General features: G+C 42.2%; 1 protein-coding gene across 1 annotated transcript in view; it reads right to left on the bottom strand.

Moving 5' to 3' along the window:
* Positions 1-18,352, bottom strand: part of slc39a11 (solute carrier family 39, member 11) — a gene marked incomplete at its 5' end in the record, with an annotated part of 97,118 nt that extends 78,766 nt beyond the window's left edge. Inside the window, 2 exons of the mRNA XM_079237670.1 lie at positions 17,713-17,751; positions 18,245-18,352. Of these exons, the coding sequence (XP_079093796.1) occupies positions 17,713-17,751; positions 18,245-18,352 (147 nt within the window). The remainder of the gene's footprint in view (positions 1-17,712; positions 17,752-18,244) is intronic.

Genomic DNA, 18,352 nt, shown 5'->3' with positions numbered 1-18,352 from the left:
GGTAGTGTTGGTAGAGGAAGGTGAAGGAACTGAAATCCCAGTTGTCCGGACAGCAGTAATTTTTCACGCAACAAACGTCAAAAGCGAAAGCCGCCACCGAAGCATCGTTCCGGGTGAGTCACATCATCGTTAATAACAAGAAGTCCTTCCAAGACGGAGAGATGGTAAAAGAGGCATTCGTTGAAGCAGCTGACTCATTGTTCCGAGAGTTTAAAAATAAGGCAGAAATACTATCTTCGATCAAAGCTCTCCAGCTGTCAAGAAGTACAGTTACACGGCGCTGTGAAGCCATGGCTGAGGATTTAACCCAGCAGCTTTGGAAGGACATCGGAGATTGCGAGTGTTTCTCACTGCAGTTGGATGAATCTACGGACGTGAGTGACACAGCCCAGATGTGCATTTTCATTCGTATGGTGTTTAGTGATATCACTACAAAAGAAGAGCTATTAACAGTACTGCCCATGAAAGAACAGACGCGAGGAGAGGACATATTTCAGTCGTTTAAAAACTTTATCGAGAAAACCATCCCATTGTACAAATTGATGTCCATCACCACGGATGGAGCACCCGCAATGGTTGGCCGCTTGAATGGATTTATTGCAAAGTGCAGGCAGGATGATGCTTTCCCGGACTTTCTAAATTACCATTGTATAATCCACCAACAAGCGTTATGCGCTAAAGTGCTCAACATGAAAGAGATCATGAATGTTGCAACGAAGATTGCCTGTTCTATTCGCGCCAGATCTCTTCAAAGAAGGCTATTCCGTGCACATCTGGAGCAGGCTGACTGCGACCACTCTGAGTTGTTACTACACACTGACGTGAGATGGCTTAGTCGAGGGAAATTCCTGCAAAGATTTCGAGAGCTCTGTCCGGAGATTAAGGAGTTTTTCCGTGGAGCTGGACATGCAGAATACACGCAACTAAATGACGGTCAGTGGCTGCTAGACTTGGCATTTTTAACCGATCTGACCAACATGTTGAATGACCTTAATCTTGAGCTGCAAGGAAAAAACAAAACAGTGATCAATATGATCAGCTCAGTTAATGCATTCAAACGAAAGATGCAACATTTCTCCTCAAAGCTGCAGCGCCATGATTTGGCAAACTTCCAGAACCTGGCGTCAGAGCTGGAGATGCAAGGGAAGGCCTGTGTGCAACTTGACAGTGCACGCTACACAGAGCAGATTGACAATTGTCTGTCAGAGTTTGACAAACGCTTTCAAGACTTTTCTTTGCTCGACCCAGTCGCTACATTCATGTGCTATTCTTTTCGGGAAGATGCTGAGGTTGATTCACTGGCATCAAAAATTGCAACACTTTTTCCCCTGAACTCTTCTGGAGTGGAAGATGAGATTTTGAAACTACAAGCCGACATTGAGCTGAAGTCCAGAGCTCATGGACAGTTCTGGAACTTACTCACAGAGGAAAAGTACCCCAACATGAGGAAATGTGCTACCTCCTTGACAGCATTATTCGGCTCCACTTATTTATGTGAGTCAGCCTTTTCCCACAGGAAACCTGTGTATAGTCCCTGCCATTAAAACATTATGTAACAATGAAAACAAGGTATATCCGCTGCGTAATATTCACGTTCTCTGTAAAAGTACTCGTTAAATAATATATTGAAATGCTAATTGATTGCACAAGAAAAAAAAGAAAAAAGCCTCTGGTGTGTAAGGGCCTTTAGTGTTGTAAAACTGTGTCCTTGTCATAGAAGACAACCTACAGTATACCCTACAAGCTTACTAGTAGCTTTTGAAATGGGGAAATTAGTTACTTTTTTACAAAAAAATTGCCAAAACTTAATGTGTAGATTTTATAAAGCACAAAAAAAAAGCTTCAGCAATCCCACCAAATGCTGCAAGTTCTTCTTTGGTCTATTTAGCTCTGGTCCATTTGTTTAACATGTATTGAATTCTTATCTTGTACCAACGGTCTCATACAAAGTAAATTAAATATCTTACTTACAGGAAGCCCACAAATTGAAAATGACCTTGAGAATGGTGCTGATGAGTTCTGTCGCCGTCGCTATGTCAAACGAACAACTAATAGCTGTAGTCTTTCCTCAGGGAGATTCATTGCCTTTGGAATGCTCCAGTACTTTTTTAGCCAGCTGTGGTTTAGTGGCTCCAACATCTAATCGCAGCCTCGTGGCAAATTGAGAAATGAGATGGATGGAGATCATTTTTGATGGACTGCGTAGATAAAGACGGGCATTACAAAAACTTGATCTGCATGAAAGATGAGCATTAATTGGCCCCATGAAGTACTTGGCTGGTGAGGCTTCAATACAGGGAGCAAGACAAGACTATACTGTGCATGTTTTCACCTCACTAACTATATTGTTTCTCTGTCCATACCTCACTAGCTTTCCAGATAGAGATTAGACTAAATCTACCCTTGAGCGGTTTCTGCCTGGATTTTCCTCTCAACGCTCAATTTCTAAACTTCTTTTTTTTTGTCATGGAAGCTGTCCTCTCTCTCCCGCTTCATCTCTCTCTTCCAAGCTTAATAGATCTCATTCCCTGGTTCCTGCGTTCAACTGCGGTCCTCAATTTCTTGTTTCTCTGTCGTGTCTCCCTCAGTTGTCATGGACAATTTCCACGGTGCTGGTTATGATTAGGGTTGCGTGTCGGTCAATTTCCTAGAAAAATGCCCACGGACGTTCCTGGAAAGGTGAGCTTGGGGAATATTGGAAATTTGGGGAATCTGGCAGAAATTCAGTATGAAAATAAATCACATCACATGCACAAATAATTATGTCAGCATCCCATTAAATAGGAATTCATTAAAATTGCAGCCCCCTTTATACTGCAGCCCACACTACTACACTATCTGAGCACAAACTACATGCACACATTCAGTTAGGTTTTAATTACATTGCTGGAGTGAAAATTATTTTCTATGATATAACCAGCTAGTACCCCAAAGCAAAGGAACTAGCTGCTGCCATGTGGGCTGTAGCTTGATTGAGCATACTAAGTCATATTTTTCCATTCATTATCTATTGTAAAACATTAATTTAGAAAATTAATGGATTTTGTGAGCGTTGCGAATCAGATAACTGGAGGGAGAGAAACAGAAACAGGAAGGAGGAGCAGCCAAGTAGACCCGTTTATACGATGATAGTCAAAAGGAGGTTCAAAGTTTTACCAAATGTCTCCCACGTTATTTTTCATAACTCATTAAACAGATTTGTTGGTGTAATTTCCGCTCACATAGAGCCTTCCTCATACGATAACTAGGGTTGGGTACCGAGAACCGGTGCCAGTATGGCACCGGTTCCATCACGTCCGGTACCTACCGGACCGAAAAGCAACGCAGATTTCGGTGCTTCCTTCCGGTGCCTGAGCCGTAGTTTGAAGTCAAGTGTTTTGTATGTACTTATTTATTTATATCTATAGTATAGTATACCTGGAGATTTTATTTACCAGCAGATTATGCATTATTATTTCTACTTGCCATAAGAGGGTAACTCCTCTGGTTGCAAAAATAAGTCTGATTGTATAGAAGTCTGAAGTATGAGAAAATGACCTTACTTCTCACTTGATGTATTATTCAGTAAAACATTGTAAACATGAGTTTATGGTCTCAATTATTAGTTAAAGTCTTCTTCAAATCAGTATTAAGTGTTCATTTGCGTAAATTATAGTCCCATTTAGAGTAAAATGGATCATAAAGCGGAGTATGTTTAGGGCGACAGATACAATGGCGACAGATACAATGCCCAACTCGAGGCTTCAAAAAAGGCAGTTCACGAAATAATGGGTGACATCACGTTGAATACGACCACTTCTTATATACAGTATGGTACTAAGCAATGAGCAGCCAATAAGACATCCAGTATTCTAACAGACAGTGGCTTCTACCAAGCACAGTAGCATGGCTAGACAGAATCGTAGCAGCCAATGTCACTCAAACACTGAGAGAATTACATTATTTAGAATCAAATTCTGCTAGAAAAAAACTCTAATCATGGAAAATAAGGCTTTGCCTGGTATCAATGGAATATTGATGCAAGATAAATACACATAATGACAGGAGTTATAATGCCAACCAAAAACATTAGTTTTGTTGCTTGCTCAATTTAAAGTGGAAGGCACACAGTACAAAGCTGCTTAAATAAAAGTGAATTAACAGAGTCAACAAGACCAATTATGTAAATGCTGCAGCACCAAAAGTATCAGACCTGCAGTAACAAAAAGAACACTTAAGTAAATAAACATGGTAATTATATGTCCTTACTTCCCCCGAGTGAGAAAACACATAGTGCATGTTTTGTGTTTCCATCGTTAGAATTCCAAATGGGCATTACAAAATGTGTTTCCCTGGAGAGGTCACAAAAAAGTACTTGTAGGTCAGTCGCGTGTGTATTCTAAGCATCCGGCTAAGAAGCTTCACTGAATGCTAATTGAGAATTTAGTCTAGTTGTAAGGGAACGCAATTTTGTTGGAGACAGAGGTGGTGCTCAACGGTGGAAAAGCTTTTAATTCAATAGGAGATTAAAAAGTCACAATGTGCAAGCAATATATTGTCACACTGCGGTGAGGTTTGTCTTGTCTTGCGTTTTTGTCTCGTAACTTCCTGTTTTATTTTGAAGCCTAACTCTCCTCTCGTTTCAGGTCACTTGCCCTTCCTCATGTGTCACCGGTCTGATTGTCTCCCCTGATCCCTGATTGGTTCCACCTGTTCCCCAGAAACCTCATGTGCTTATAGTCTGCTTCAATGTTCCCTCTACTTTTTTTCTGCACTGAGCTAACTTTTTTTTTTCTGAGCGCACGTTTCAGCACTGTGAGCAATTCGCAACCACGCGATCTGCCGAAAATGACCACAAGCCTGCGTTAGCCATAGGGGATTCAAAGAGATGACAGCAAATGCATCAATATGTATACAAGGTTGATATTTATTCAATATCCTTTATAATGGCTGGACTTTGGGAACATTTTAATGATGGTGTTTTACCAGTCAGTTTAGTTGAACTTAAAGGATCTTTGTTGAACTTCAATAAGGGGAGGTCATGACTGGTTATGACTGATAATGATATAGATAGATAGATATATATATAAAAAATAAAAGTATCAAAGGTGTTTAGTCATTTCTCAGCAGGTACAACATTTAAGTGGAACTTCATTGAAAGAAAAATGCTAATGCAGTGCTTAACAATAATTATAGGCCTATTAAATTGACATGGTGTCATTTTTCCTAAAGGTAGCCTATATAAACAATTTAATAACTTCATATTCTTCATATTTAAATATGTCTGAAAGTTTCATCCTACCTGTGTCAGTTTGGACTATTTCATCTAGCCACTCATGTTGAACGTTAGGCAGACCTTTTTCTGGGGCGCCTGCTCTGCCTTTCTTTTCGCCATGGTAGCCTATAACTGCTGGAGCAGGGCCCGCCAAGAGGAGCCTAAACAGCGCCGGCCCGAGCTCATGTGGCGCTCTGGGCGAGCTTCACTCCTGGCGCCCGGAGGAGGAAAGCGGGGGTGGGGGGGTGCTAACGGAGGCAGAGCGCTAGCAGAGGTACAGAGAGCGCATGTCGAGAAACGGGACGCTGATTGGCCAAGAAGACTCGACACATCACATCAAAGATCGTATTGTTGAGGAGATGGCTCACTCCTATCTCAGAAACACTGGCGCAAAAAATATTTTTAACCCCTGAAAAAAAATCGTTTGTGCGGTCAGAAAAATGTGCGCGGTCTGAAAAATCTATTGCGCGGCCCCTTCGACTGGCCTTCGCAGCCGCGCACGCACACAGCTTAGAGGGAACACTGGTCTGCGTCTTCCCTTTGTCCTGTGCCAAAGTGTTTCGTCTCATGTCCGATCACCTAAGCCAGCTCCAAAGCCTTGTTCACAGCTACCGAGTTCTTTTCGTAAGTTTTATCATACCTCGAAAGAGAAATTTTTGTTGTAACTTTCCTAGTCTAGCTTTTTGTTTCTTAGTACTTAGTTTAGTCGAATCTTGGACTAACTCCCTTGGAGAGATTTTCAGTTCTTTGTCATAGTGAGTTTAGAATTGTTTAGCCTCCACCTCTTAGGAGGGTTTTGCTTCCTCTAATAAAGTCTGCTCACTGACACCTCAGCTTTTGATTCCTGATTGGAATCCCGGCCTGACAGATATGAGCCAAACTAATCCAAAGGCCCTTGAGGCACGTTGTCTAATTTAGAAGTATTAACAAATAAAACTGACGGAAATGAGTGCTGAGAAAACCATTACAAAGGAAATATAAACTGAGAAGATACACATATGGAAGCTTTTTTTTTCTTTTTAAGAATAACTACATATTACTACAGAATATTCACACTGATAGTCTTGTTTGCTTATATAGGTCATGTAGAGGCTTCCATATTTAATTGAAAACATTCCATAACCAGTTAAAAGTTCCTTGTAATTTAAATTGAACGTGCTAGCATGCTAACAACTGCTAATTAGCACTAAACACAAAATTCAACTGAGGCTGATGGGAATGTCATTCTATGCAGGTATTTGATCACGAACCAAACGTTTGGAAAAATACAAATATTGGCCATATGATGGTAATGGATAATTGCTCATCCTGAGGGAATCGTGAGTGTCGGTATCCAATTTCAAGGCAATCCATCCAATAGTGGTTGAGACATGCCCGACCAACGGAGTGACACGGCCACTCCTAAAGCCATGTTGCTGGATGGCTGGAATTCCCCACAGGAGTTTTGCTTCATGTTCCAAGCATTGTCCAGTCACATTCCTACAGTTTCACATAATCACACTTGCCAAAGTACACTCCTATAAGCACCCAAACATCTCCTCAAGGGAGACGCAACTCAGGATTATATGCCTCTCTAAAATGCATTCACAGATGAGTCATAAAAGAGGGATGGAGGAAGATCTCTCACTCTGTTTCTTATCAAGATGTTCTCATGAAACCATTCTTCACCCACAAATGCACTTCTCTGAGCTTCAGGCTGCCAGTTGCCGGCTAGCCTTCACACCTGGGTGCGAAGGTGCTAACATGAGGGTAAGGGGTTATTCCACGGACATAATGGATGACCAGAGATAGCAGTCTCCATCGGCTACGCTGCCTTTCTCCCAGCACTGGGCTCTTGCCAGCGAGGATACAATTTAAAGTTAAACAAGGCGCGTTTATCTCTGATTATTAAATTGATACAGGCATAAATGTATGTTTCACAGTTTAAAAGCAAACATCTGAGCATGATGAAGGGGACAATGTTGGCTTTCTTTTTCCTTGTGCAAACAGTGGATCCTACAAGAATGACCATGCTTCTATTAGTTTGATTTGCACTCAGCCAAGTGAAGAAATAGGGGGGGAAAAAAATAAAAGTAGTCAACGTAATTAGAGAGGACTGTGACTGCTGAGAGGATAATAAGCATCTCTAGCCCCACTATTTATAATCCTATAAGCATCACACATTCCCAATGCACTCGAATATTTATATTCTGTGTTTATATTCTATGTGCATCCATATCTTTATAACAGACAGGGGAAAAAACACACGCCACTCTTACAAAGTATTCCTGACAAGTACTGTTTACCCCTCAGGATGCTCATGACACAACACACACAACACGCGTCTGGCAGGTTCATGGCAATAGAACTAATGCCCATATGGACGAGTGCCTGGACCTCTGTTACAGATTCTTCACGCTCGTTTTCAATCTCCATGCATGGAATGCTGAAAATTCCTAGACGAAGGTGTGGGCTAAATTCTGAGAAATACAACACCCTAAGAAAACCCCCATTAAATGCTGTTTATTGGCCTCTCCTTCACACTGGCTTGTGAGCATTTGTGCATTGCACATGCCATTTGTTTTGCTTCAGCACAAGAATTGCATTTGTCAAAATTTCAACATCACCAATTGGCCAGGTGGAGACAGAGAATAACATGATTTGGGTTTAATAGTAAACAGAAGAACATCATCTTCTTTTTTAGCAATTCCTAACTTTCTTTGGATTGGCTTCCATATTCAGATTCTTATACATTTTTCAACACATCAATGGTCCTGGCTAAAATAAATGGGTATCTTTGGTATTTTTCAACATGGACGTATTTTCCCAAATTTGACAAACGTTGCCAAAAACCTTTGAAAATGGTCCAGTATTGACTACTTTGTACGGAAGCTGGATTTAGCGCATTTTCACGAGATCACGCCTGAATCATGGCATCACATGGGGTCGACTGAGGCTCAGTGGTTAGTGTAACTGACCCTGAAGAGGTTCTTTTGATAGAGTGATTATTTTCTGCAAGCTTTTATTTTGTAAGTGTCTTTGTATGTTTCGGGTCCTTTTATTTTGAAGCACGTATGTCAATTTAGTAACTTGACTCCGTTTTAGAAGCAGGTCAAAATGACGGTGTATAATGAAGGTAACGGTGTCTGACGTAGAAAAGACAATGTAGGAACGGCCAAGCACCTAGCTGGAACGGGAACAAGGTACTTTGTGTTTTATTGTGTTTTTTATTATATGTTTTGTGACTTTGTTTTAGTTAACCTGTCGATGTGTAATTGCATGTATGTAATAAGATGCTAATTCTTGCTAATACTTTTTCACACTCATAAGAGCTCATTTTTATTTTATGTGTTCCACAGCTCTTATGTTGATTTTGGGACATATGGATTGAGAATAAAGGAGGAAGGAATAAACTTATGTTCATCAATCAAGCTGACTCTGAAATCATTAGTACGCTTTTACCATCGCCCGGCTGGGGTCTGCTACAGTAAGAGCTTGACCCTCACTGACCTGACGACTTGCTGCCTCCATTACGGCCTGTGACGGAGGATCTGCGCCGCTGCTACTGCTCTTATGCTACATGCTGTCCACAAGGATTCATCCAGCAGCACATGTCCCAGCCTGTGAGCACGTGATCCACCAAAGCAATTCTGGTAGTGGTCTCATGGATTCGGTGCGATGGTCAAGTACGGTCACATCAACTGCCCCCCCCCCCCCACCACCTTTCTATTACACACAGTCTACAGTGCTGGAAATAAGGTGAGCTCCACATTAACTGCCTTTGGACTGAGCCAATGAACATTTAATATTGACCTGCTCATCTACGGTAAAGGAAAGGAACTGTTGCTTGCATTCAAAGGACATTACGGACATTGCACTATTTTTGGAGCCTATATTTCAGTTACTTTGTGAATTGTGTTAACACGGCACTTAATTGAATACGTACGGTAATTTGAGTGTCTGTATATGAACGCAACTGTGTTGATAGTATAAGTGTATGCTGTTTATTGCAAATGTTTGATAATATCTGCTAAAAGGTTTTCTATTGACTAAATAATTTAAGGAATCTATAATGTCAGAGACAGGTAGCTTCACGGAAACTGAGGAGCAGATGACCAGTTCCCAACACACAGTTAAAGGTTTGCAGAGTGAGCTCCACTCACTGACAGATGCATCTGAGAGACCCTGTCTTAAGGACTTAATTGAAACAAGAGAGCAAAGTCTGACCGACCAAGATAATCTGCAAAAAACTGCAACCAACCTGAAGGTCCCCGACGCCCTGAACATGCACGGAACCCCACAGAGAAAATGTGTTCGTTACAAGGTGAAGAAGTCAAGAAAAGGGAAAAAAGGCTGCTCTTCATGTATGAGAAATGGAAGCTCAATGTACGCAAAGCAAGAGGCACATGTCAGAGAGTGAGCTTTGGCCTCTAATTGAAGAGCTGAAGAAAAGTAAGGATGACATAATGAACATGTATTTCGAGATTCGAGATCTCGCCACACCTTCCACTGATGTGAGAAGACGAGTTGATACTTGTGAATCAGTTACCACGGAAATTGTCGGTATTGCTTATAGTAGAGCAATAAACGAAGACGATGACTTTATTGAGGACCAGGAAATAAGACGTCTTCATGAACTGCTCCACCGTGACTATGCAAAGTCTGTCTATGGATCCGCCGCTTCCTTTATAAGTCACAGACAATCTGAATACCACTCCGTGACTCCATCCGTGGCAGCTGAGCGTGTGGATGCCGCTGCTGATCTTGCAGTGAAGGAAACTAATTATGAGATGATGCTAGCAGAAGATAGACAAAGGGAAGTGATCCGAGAGTTAGAGGAACAGCAACGGAAAGCACTGGAGGCACAAAGGCGTGAGTTGGAGCGATTGCAGGCAGAGAAGGAAGTGCTGGCAGCTCAAGTTAGATTTAAGGTGTACGATAAGGAGACGGAACGTGAAGACGCTGACTGTATTAATAACAGCAAAAGGAATAAGGATGTAAAGAATGAGCCTGTAACCACAGTACCTCTGTCACATGCTGCAACACCCTCTCGTGCAGAAATGTCCTCTCTCGCTCAGGTATTTCAAGACAGCATAGCCTTGAATAGGCTCCCTCTTCCAGAGCCATCCATCTTCAGCGGTGATGCAATGCAGTTCATTGAATGGAAAGCAGCATTTACCTCACTCATCGACCGATGGGCAATCTCTCCTGCTGAAAAACTCTACTATCTGAAGAAATACGTCAGTGGTCCAGCACGTCAGGTGCTAGATGGCACCTTCTTCCGAAACGCTGATGAAGCATATCAGGATGCTTGGAACAAGCTAAATCAGAAATGTCCTGGAGAGCATACAACCCTTGGAACGTGCAACCAATGTAAAGAATATGGATCTTGCGTTTGATGAGCTGCCACAAGAAAGGATTCAATGGGATGTGAAATCCGACCACTTCCAACTTAATGTCAGCCTCAAGGATCTGCCTGTAATACGCATTCCCTCGAGAGCAGCCTCCCTGTATGATCCTCTTGGGTTTGTGGTGCCGGTCCAGCTGCTGGAGCCTGATTAAAACTTGCTCACTCTCCAATACTTAATCCAAATAGCTTGTGAGTTCACTTGGTTTATAAACTTTCTTACTTATGGAAGGTCATTTTCAGCTAGAAATCATTCGTGCTTAATGTAAATTCTATACAGTTACATTATTTACTCATGATTGGTGGGAGTGCAACTGATCCTGAAGAGGTTCTTTTGATAGGGTGATTATTTTCTGCAAGCTTTTATTTTGTAAGTGTCTTTGTATGTTTCGGGTCCTTTTATTTTGAAGCACTTCCGGCGAGACCGGAAGTGTATGTCAATTTAGTAACTTGACTCCGTTTTAGAAGCAGGTCAAAATGACGGTGTATAATGAAGGTAACGGTGTCTGACGTGGAAAAGACAATGTAGGAGCGGCCAAGCACCTAGCTGAAACGGGAACAAGGTATTTTGTGTTTTATTATTACGCTTTTACCATCGTCCGGCTGGGGTCTGCTACAGTTAGCACGCCCGTCTTTCAATCATAGGGTCTGTGGTTCGAACCCCGGCTTTGCTAGTCCATGTCGTTGTGTCATTGAGCAAGACATTTAACCCCTAATTGCTTCCCGTTGCTGTGTCTACGGTGTATAGAGCAAGTCGCTTTGGATAAAAGCGCCAGCTAAATGTGATGTAATGTAATAATCACATATCCCAAGAAGAAAGCCAGTAACCTGCCAATCAACATAGTGTGAGGAGCTACTGGACACGGCCAGTAGGCGAGTGTGTGCGACGACGCGGAGGTGACGGACAATTCGAAACAATGGCGGCTCCTAAAGAGGCTAGCGTAGAGGCTGCAATATCATCAGTTATATCAGAGCTGGAGAGTACTTTTTCATTAAGAGACGAGTAAAGAGCATCACTGAAGTCGTTTTTGCTCTTCTCCCAACTGGCTTCAGCAAGATAAAGTACCCGTCATTTTGAGAGAATAATGGAACCCACACATATGATGCTCCAGATACTCAACTAGCTCAAAGGAAGGCCAGTTGTATAGCTTCTCTCACCAGCAGAACCGTTTTAAGCTGTTCTAACATAATTGCACAAGGATTTTCTAATCATCCGTTAGTTTTCTATGCGATGAGCAAACACAATGTACCATTAGAACGCTGGAGTGATAGTTGCTGGAAATGGGCCTCTATACACCTATGTAGATGTTTCATTAAAAACCAGACGTTTCCACCTAGAATCGTCATTTACCACATTAACAATGTATAGTGTAGTTTTGATTAATTTAATGTTATCTTCATTGAAAAAAACAGTACTTTTCTTTGAAAAATAAGGACATTTCTAAGTGACCCCAAATGTTTGAACGGTAGTGTGTATGTGTATGTATACACTCACCTAAAGGATTATTAGGAACACCTGTTCAATTTCTCATTAATGCAATTATCTAATCAACCAATCACATGGCAGTTGCTTCAATGCATTTAGGGGTGTGGTCCTGGTCAAGACAATCTCCTGAACTCCAAACTGAATGTCAGAATGGGAAAGAAAGGTGATTTAAGCAATTTTGAGCGTGGCATGGTTGTTGGTGCCAGATGGGCCGGTCTGAGTATTTCATAATCTCCTCAATTACTGGGATTTTCACGCATAACCATTTCTAGGGTTTACAAAGAATGGTGTGAAAAGGGAAAAACATCCAGTATGCGGCAGTCCTTTGGGCGAAAATGCTTTGTTGATGCTAGAGGTCAGAGGAGAATGGGCCGACTGATTCCAGCTGATAGAAGAGCAACTTTGACTGAAATAACCACTCGTTACAACCGAGGTATGCAGCAAAGCATTTGTGAAGCCACAACACGCACAACCTTGAGGCGGATGGGCTACAACAGCAGAAGACCCCACCAGGTACCACTCATCTCCACTACAAATAGGAAAAAGAGGTTACAATTTGCAAGAGCTCACCAAAATTGGACAGTTGAAGACTGGAAAAATGTTGCCTGGTCTGATGAGTCTCAATTTCTGTTGAGACATTCAGATGGTAGAGTCAGAATTTGGCGTAAACAGAATGAGAACATGGATCCATCATGCCTTGTTACCACTGTGCAGGCTGGTGGTTGTGGTGTAATGGTGTGGGGGAGGTTTTCTTGGCACACTTTAGGCCCCTTAGTGCCAATTGGGCATCGTTTAAATGCCACGGCCTAGCTGAGCATTGTTTCTGACCATGTCCATCCCTTTATGGCCACCATGTACCCATCCTCTGATGGCTACTTCCAGCAGGATAATGCACCATGTCACAAAGCTCGAATCATTTCTAATTGGTTTCTTGAACATGACAATGAGTTCACTGTACTAAAATGGCCCCCACAGTCACCAGATCTCAACCCAATAGAGCATCTTTGGGATGTGGTGGAACGGGAGCTTCGTGCCCTGGATGTGCATCCCACAAATCTCCATCAACTGCAAGATGCTATCCTATCAATATGGGCCAACATTTCTAAAGAATGCTTTCAGCACCTTGTTGAATCAATGCCACGTAGAATTAAGGCAGTTCTGAAGGCAAAAGGGGGTCAAACACAGTATTAGTATGGTGTTCCTAATAATCCTTTTGATGAGTGTATATATAATGTATTTTGTAGACTTAATACTTACAATATGCAATACTGCTGTACTATACTGAGTATTGTTTTGCTACTACTACATTTCACTTCATAATATTACACTTATATGCCATAATATGTATAATGTACCAGCCTTTTTATTTTAATTTGACCATATTATGCCACTGTTATACCACTTTACTTTGAGGAGACGTCACTGTTAGTCAAAGATAAACACTGGAATAATGAATAATAAACATAACTATGTAGATTATAATTAACTGGAGGATATACTTACTACACGTAGATCTTAACCCTTAAATATAAACAGGAGCCTGTTTATACTAACTAACTGACTCGCCGCTGACTCGCCGCTCTCCTGCACCTGGCTGACGTCACACGCTGCCACGGACTCTCCACTGCCAGTAATCTCACTCGCTGTCTCTCCCAACAACGTTAGCTAACGTGTTAGCAAGCTGACTAGCTTCCCATTAAAAAAAACTTGTGGGAGGGAAATGAAGCCACTGTAGACATCTTAACGCTGATTGGCCAAGACTCGACACGTCAAAGATCTTCTATTTGCAAAGAGCACAACTTCATTTATTTTTTTCGTGTCTCACTCTGATCTCAGAAACACGGGCCAGTTGACCCCCACTCCCAAAAACAAAAACTCTTCAGATCTACACGATTCACGTGGATGACATATTTTCATTTCAAAATGGCGAATTTCGCAGATCTGATCACAACCTGGTGCACCTCCTGCCTGTGTACACAACTCTTGCACAGAAGCAGCCAGCTGTGACCCGCACAGTTAGACGATGGTCCGATGGAGCCGAGGAGGCTCTGAAGGACTGGTGAGCTCATCCCTGGACCCACTTCAGTTTGCCTACCATCCTGGCATCGGGGTGGATGACGCCGTCATCTTCCTGCTACAAAGATGCCTCTCTCACCTGGAGAAGGCTGGAAGCACTGTGAGAGTCATTTTTTTCGACTTCTCCAGTGCCTTCAACACCATCCAGCTTTTGCTTCTGAGGGACAAGCTGGAGCAGACCGGGGTGGACCACCACCTCACTGCATGGATCCTGGACTACCTCACCAACCGTCCACAGTATGTGCGGATACGGGTGTGAGTCAGATCGCGTGTCCTGCAGCACGTCGGCCTCACAAGGAACCGTTCTAGCTCCATTCCTCTTCTCCATATACACCTCGGACTTCAACCACAACTCTGCTAACTGTCACCTGCAAAAGTTCTCTGACGACTCTGCAATCGTTGGCCTCATCTCCGCCAATGATGACAGGGAATACAGAGAACTGAACCAGGACTTTTTGGGATATGTGATAGCGGAACCGCCTCCAGATAAACTCTAGCAAGACCAAGGAGCTGGTGGTGGACTTCCGCCGGGCTAAACGCTCTCCTCTGGTACCGGTGAGCATACAGGGACTGGACATTGAGATTGTTAAATCTTATAAGTACCTGGGTGTTCACTTGAACAACAAACTGGACTGGACTGACCACGCACACACACTCTATAAAAAGGGACAGAGCAGATTCTTTCTGCTGAGAAGGTTGAGCTCTTTTGGAGTACAGGGAGCACTCCTGAAGACCTTCTTTGACTCTGTTGTGACATCAGCCATCTTCTGGATAATGTGGAGGCAGGGCCGGAGTGGGAACAATTTTCAGCCCGGGAATTTCAGGCTGAAGACCGGCACACTTTTTCCATGGTAGTGGAAATTGGATAAATGAAGCAACAGTTCAGCTCTTACTATCCTGTAGTTTTTTTTTATTAATACCATGGTCCAACAAATAATGTAAAGGTTAAATGCAACAATAATAATCCACTTAAAACGTCTTCCGCCTACTCAAGGTGCTTAAACACTACATGCCCTTGACCCATTCAAACAACTGATGGCAAAGGACTACCATGCAAGGTGCCACTATCAGGACTTTACAAAGCAGGGGAAAAACAAATTAAAATAAAAAGCTTGTCCAATTGTCAGCATTGCATGTGAGAAATAGCGATGCTTAGCACAATATAAAAAAAAGAAGGTTCTGCGAAAAACCAAAACAACAAATACAATAACGCCACACAACACTTAATGATGTGTAACTTTCCCTCCATCACTATCTGCCCTCATTTTTTTAAACTGGCTCTTTACTATCTGTCTGACCTTCTTTCATTCGCCGTCTGCAGCCAAAAAGCAATCCCAAGGCCTCTCAGCACATTCTTCTTTGAACATGGCATAAAGGGAGAACCGATCTATTTCCTTCCTCTTACGATCTCCACTCGACTCCCTCCGGGAATTTTCCCCCTCAGACCCGATAGAGCTGAATAGTTGAATGTATCAAATATAGAAGTCAAAATGGAGAAGCAATCTCAGGGGCACGACATCAGTGAGTGGGGAGGACCGCCGTTTACCGTCCGCATTGAAAAGTACAAGATTGCATAAATGACTCCCTTCAGCAGCAACAGCCCTTAAGTCTCTGTCCATCCATATATCCTGCTAGCAGCTTTTTATTTCTCCCAGGTACACAGTAAAATCAAATGCTCACATATACATATATATATATATATATATATATATATAAATAAATATATATATATAGGCAATAATTCAACCAAAAAAAGGAATAGGGAAAAAAAAAGGGCTTTCCACCAGTCCTGCATTTGCATATTCTGCTTTTCCACGGGCTATTAATGAAATTAGACTATCAGCCAAGAACCGTACATACAATATGCAACGATTAGGAGGAAAGATTTAGTCTCTTATTAAAATGAATTACTTTCCAATGTATATTATGTCAACAAGATGCTGTACAATTGGAGAGAGTCTGGCAATCTGTATCAATAATTCACACTGTTCCCGTTAAGTGGCTAAATTCATCAAAAATATATTTCAGAAAGATATGCTGCTCATAAAGTTGGAGAGACATTAAGCGAATGTTGGAAAAAAACCCTGAAGTTTTTCTCTGCCTTATCTTTTTTCACTGGACCGTATAAAAGCATCAGCAGCCCGGGACGTAATTAAAAAGCGGTTTGGATTGACGTATAGATAACTGCAATGACGGCTGATTGAGATTAGATCTATAGTTTTCCGCCACTCTCTTTCTCAGGGATTCTCTCCACATTTGGCTTTGGTCTCATCACCTCACTGATCTGGCTGGGCCTGTATTTATCAACAATCTCTCGGTCCCTATAAGGAATTGCCTATTAAAGCTCCAACAGGATTTTTAAAAACATGTCACATATCTATGACACCAGTCTACATGGAAACGAATGTTCAAAGTGGTAATCTCGAAGAAAGCTTTATCTTGATATGTGGTGTAGGGAAATGATGGCGGGCATATTGCAAACTAAGTAGACATCACACTTCTTCAGGATCTTTGGGCCAGTTTGATCCAGCATTGTACTGTACACTTTTTTTTTTTTACTTGAAAAGTGAATTAAAGGGCCAGTGTGTAGCATTTCAGGGACTCTATGAGCAGAACTGGAATATAATATCCATAACTATGTTTTTTTACCTTCGTGCATAGTCACCGGAAATGAAGAATTGTGTTTGTGTTACCTTAGAATGAGCCCTTCATTCACCACCGCAGCGCTCCAGCGCGCTTGTGGAGCTGCAGTAACGTAAGTAACATCTGACTTCCGCAGCAGGAGGAGGCTCTGAATTCCCCAAAGTATTTTTTGGTCTCGTACTCAAGTATCTATGCTTGGATGTGCTTTCTCAATGCGGAGGTTTTAATAAAGAGCCTCATTATTTAAAAAAGAATAAATAAATCAAATCAAAGCTTAACATTCTGAACGTCTTTCCTCGCACAATGTATGTTTTTCCTATCATTTCCCTCTTTTGTGAACCTCTAATACTTTAAAAACAGCTACTTAGCGTTCTTAAATCCCAGCAGAGATATAGTACAACATAGCTTTCATTTGCTTCAAAAGCTTTTAAAGTAATTTTATTATTGTAAAAGGCATCACTCTGAGACTTTGCCGCTCAGTGCCAGTTCAGATATGCTCCCAATTCTCTGCACTGAGACGCATGATGAATATCGTCCGTGAACTGCTTCCCCCGGAGGAAATCAAGAATTGTAATTGCACGAGTCAGATAGTGAGCTTTGGGGGGCTGTATTTTCAATTGCAGCATAATAATAATAATAATAATTATTATTATTAATAATAATAATACCTCTTTAGACATGATAAGACCAGGAATTCCTTCGGGGGAATAATGATCTCAAACTTGTATGAATTAACGGGGCATCTGGAAGTATCAGCGTCCGCCCGTCTCTGGGAGAAACTCAGCCTGCCACAGTGAAACGTTCAAAAAAACATCACATCGCAGCATCTTCCCACTTGAGCTGTGTGCGTGTGCATGTGTGTCTCACCCCAGCTGCAAAGCCTAGGCTTCCATCCAAGATGCGCTTCTGCAAAAGGGCAGACAAGAAGAGAGATTGTGCCAGTCAGTCAAAGCAATATCCTCAAACCCTTCAGTAGACCTGTTACTGGTGACTTAACTGGCAAAAATGCAACAGGTCCAGAGAGTCAGAGATTTAAAAAATAAATAAACACATAGAATCTACGAGGAAAACCAGTCTGTCAATAGAGGGCTTTCGTGGGCTTTTAGCAGTTACATTGGAAACCCTCAGCTCGTGGCAACAGCAGCTGAATGACTTTGAACATTTGAAAACATTTTGTCTTTACTTTAAAAAACACATGCCATCTCCAGCCTTTTATGCTACACTCGGCTAACTCGCCTAACCCGCCGCTGGCTCCAGCTACGAACTTTGCATACGGATGTGGAATCGGCATCTTCTCATCGAACTCTTTACAAGACGGCGGCCAACTGTTCCTTTGAAGCGACGTGTAAAGTGTTTACTCAAGCGCCGTGTGTCTGTGTGTCCTGGGTTCATACGATACCTGTCGGCTGGAGAAGACAAACACTAGGGCTGCTCCGGCGGCAGTCAGGCCCCAGGTGAACAGAGTCCCCAGCAGGGCCTGGGTCACGGGGCTGTAGCCTTCCAGCAT

The sequence above is a fragment of the Taurulus bubalis genome (genome assembly GCF_910589615.1).
Source record: "Taurulus bubalis genome assembly, chromosome: 2".
Taxonomy (NCBI): Eukaryota; Metazoa; Chordata; class Actinopteri; order Perciformes; family Cottidae; genus Taurulus; species Taurulus bubalis.
Note: the sequence above shows the minus strand (reverse complement) of the source record. Positions and strands in the feature narration are given on the sequence as shown.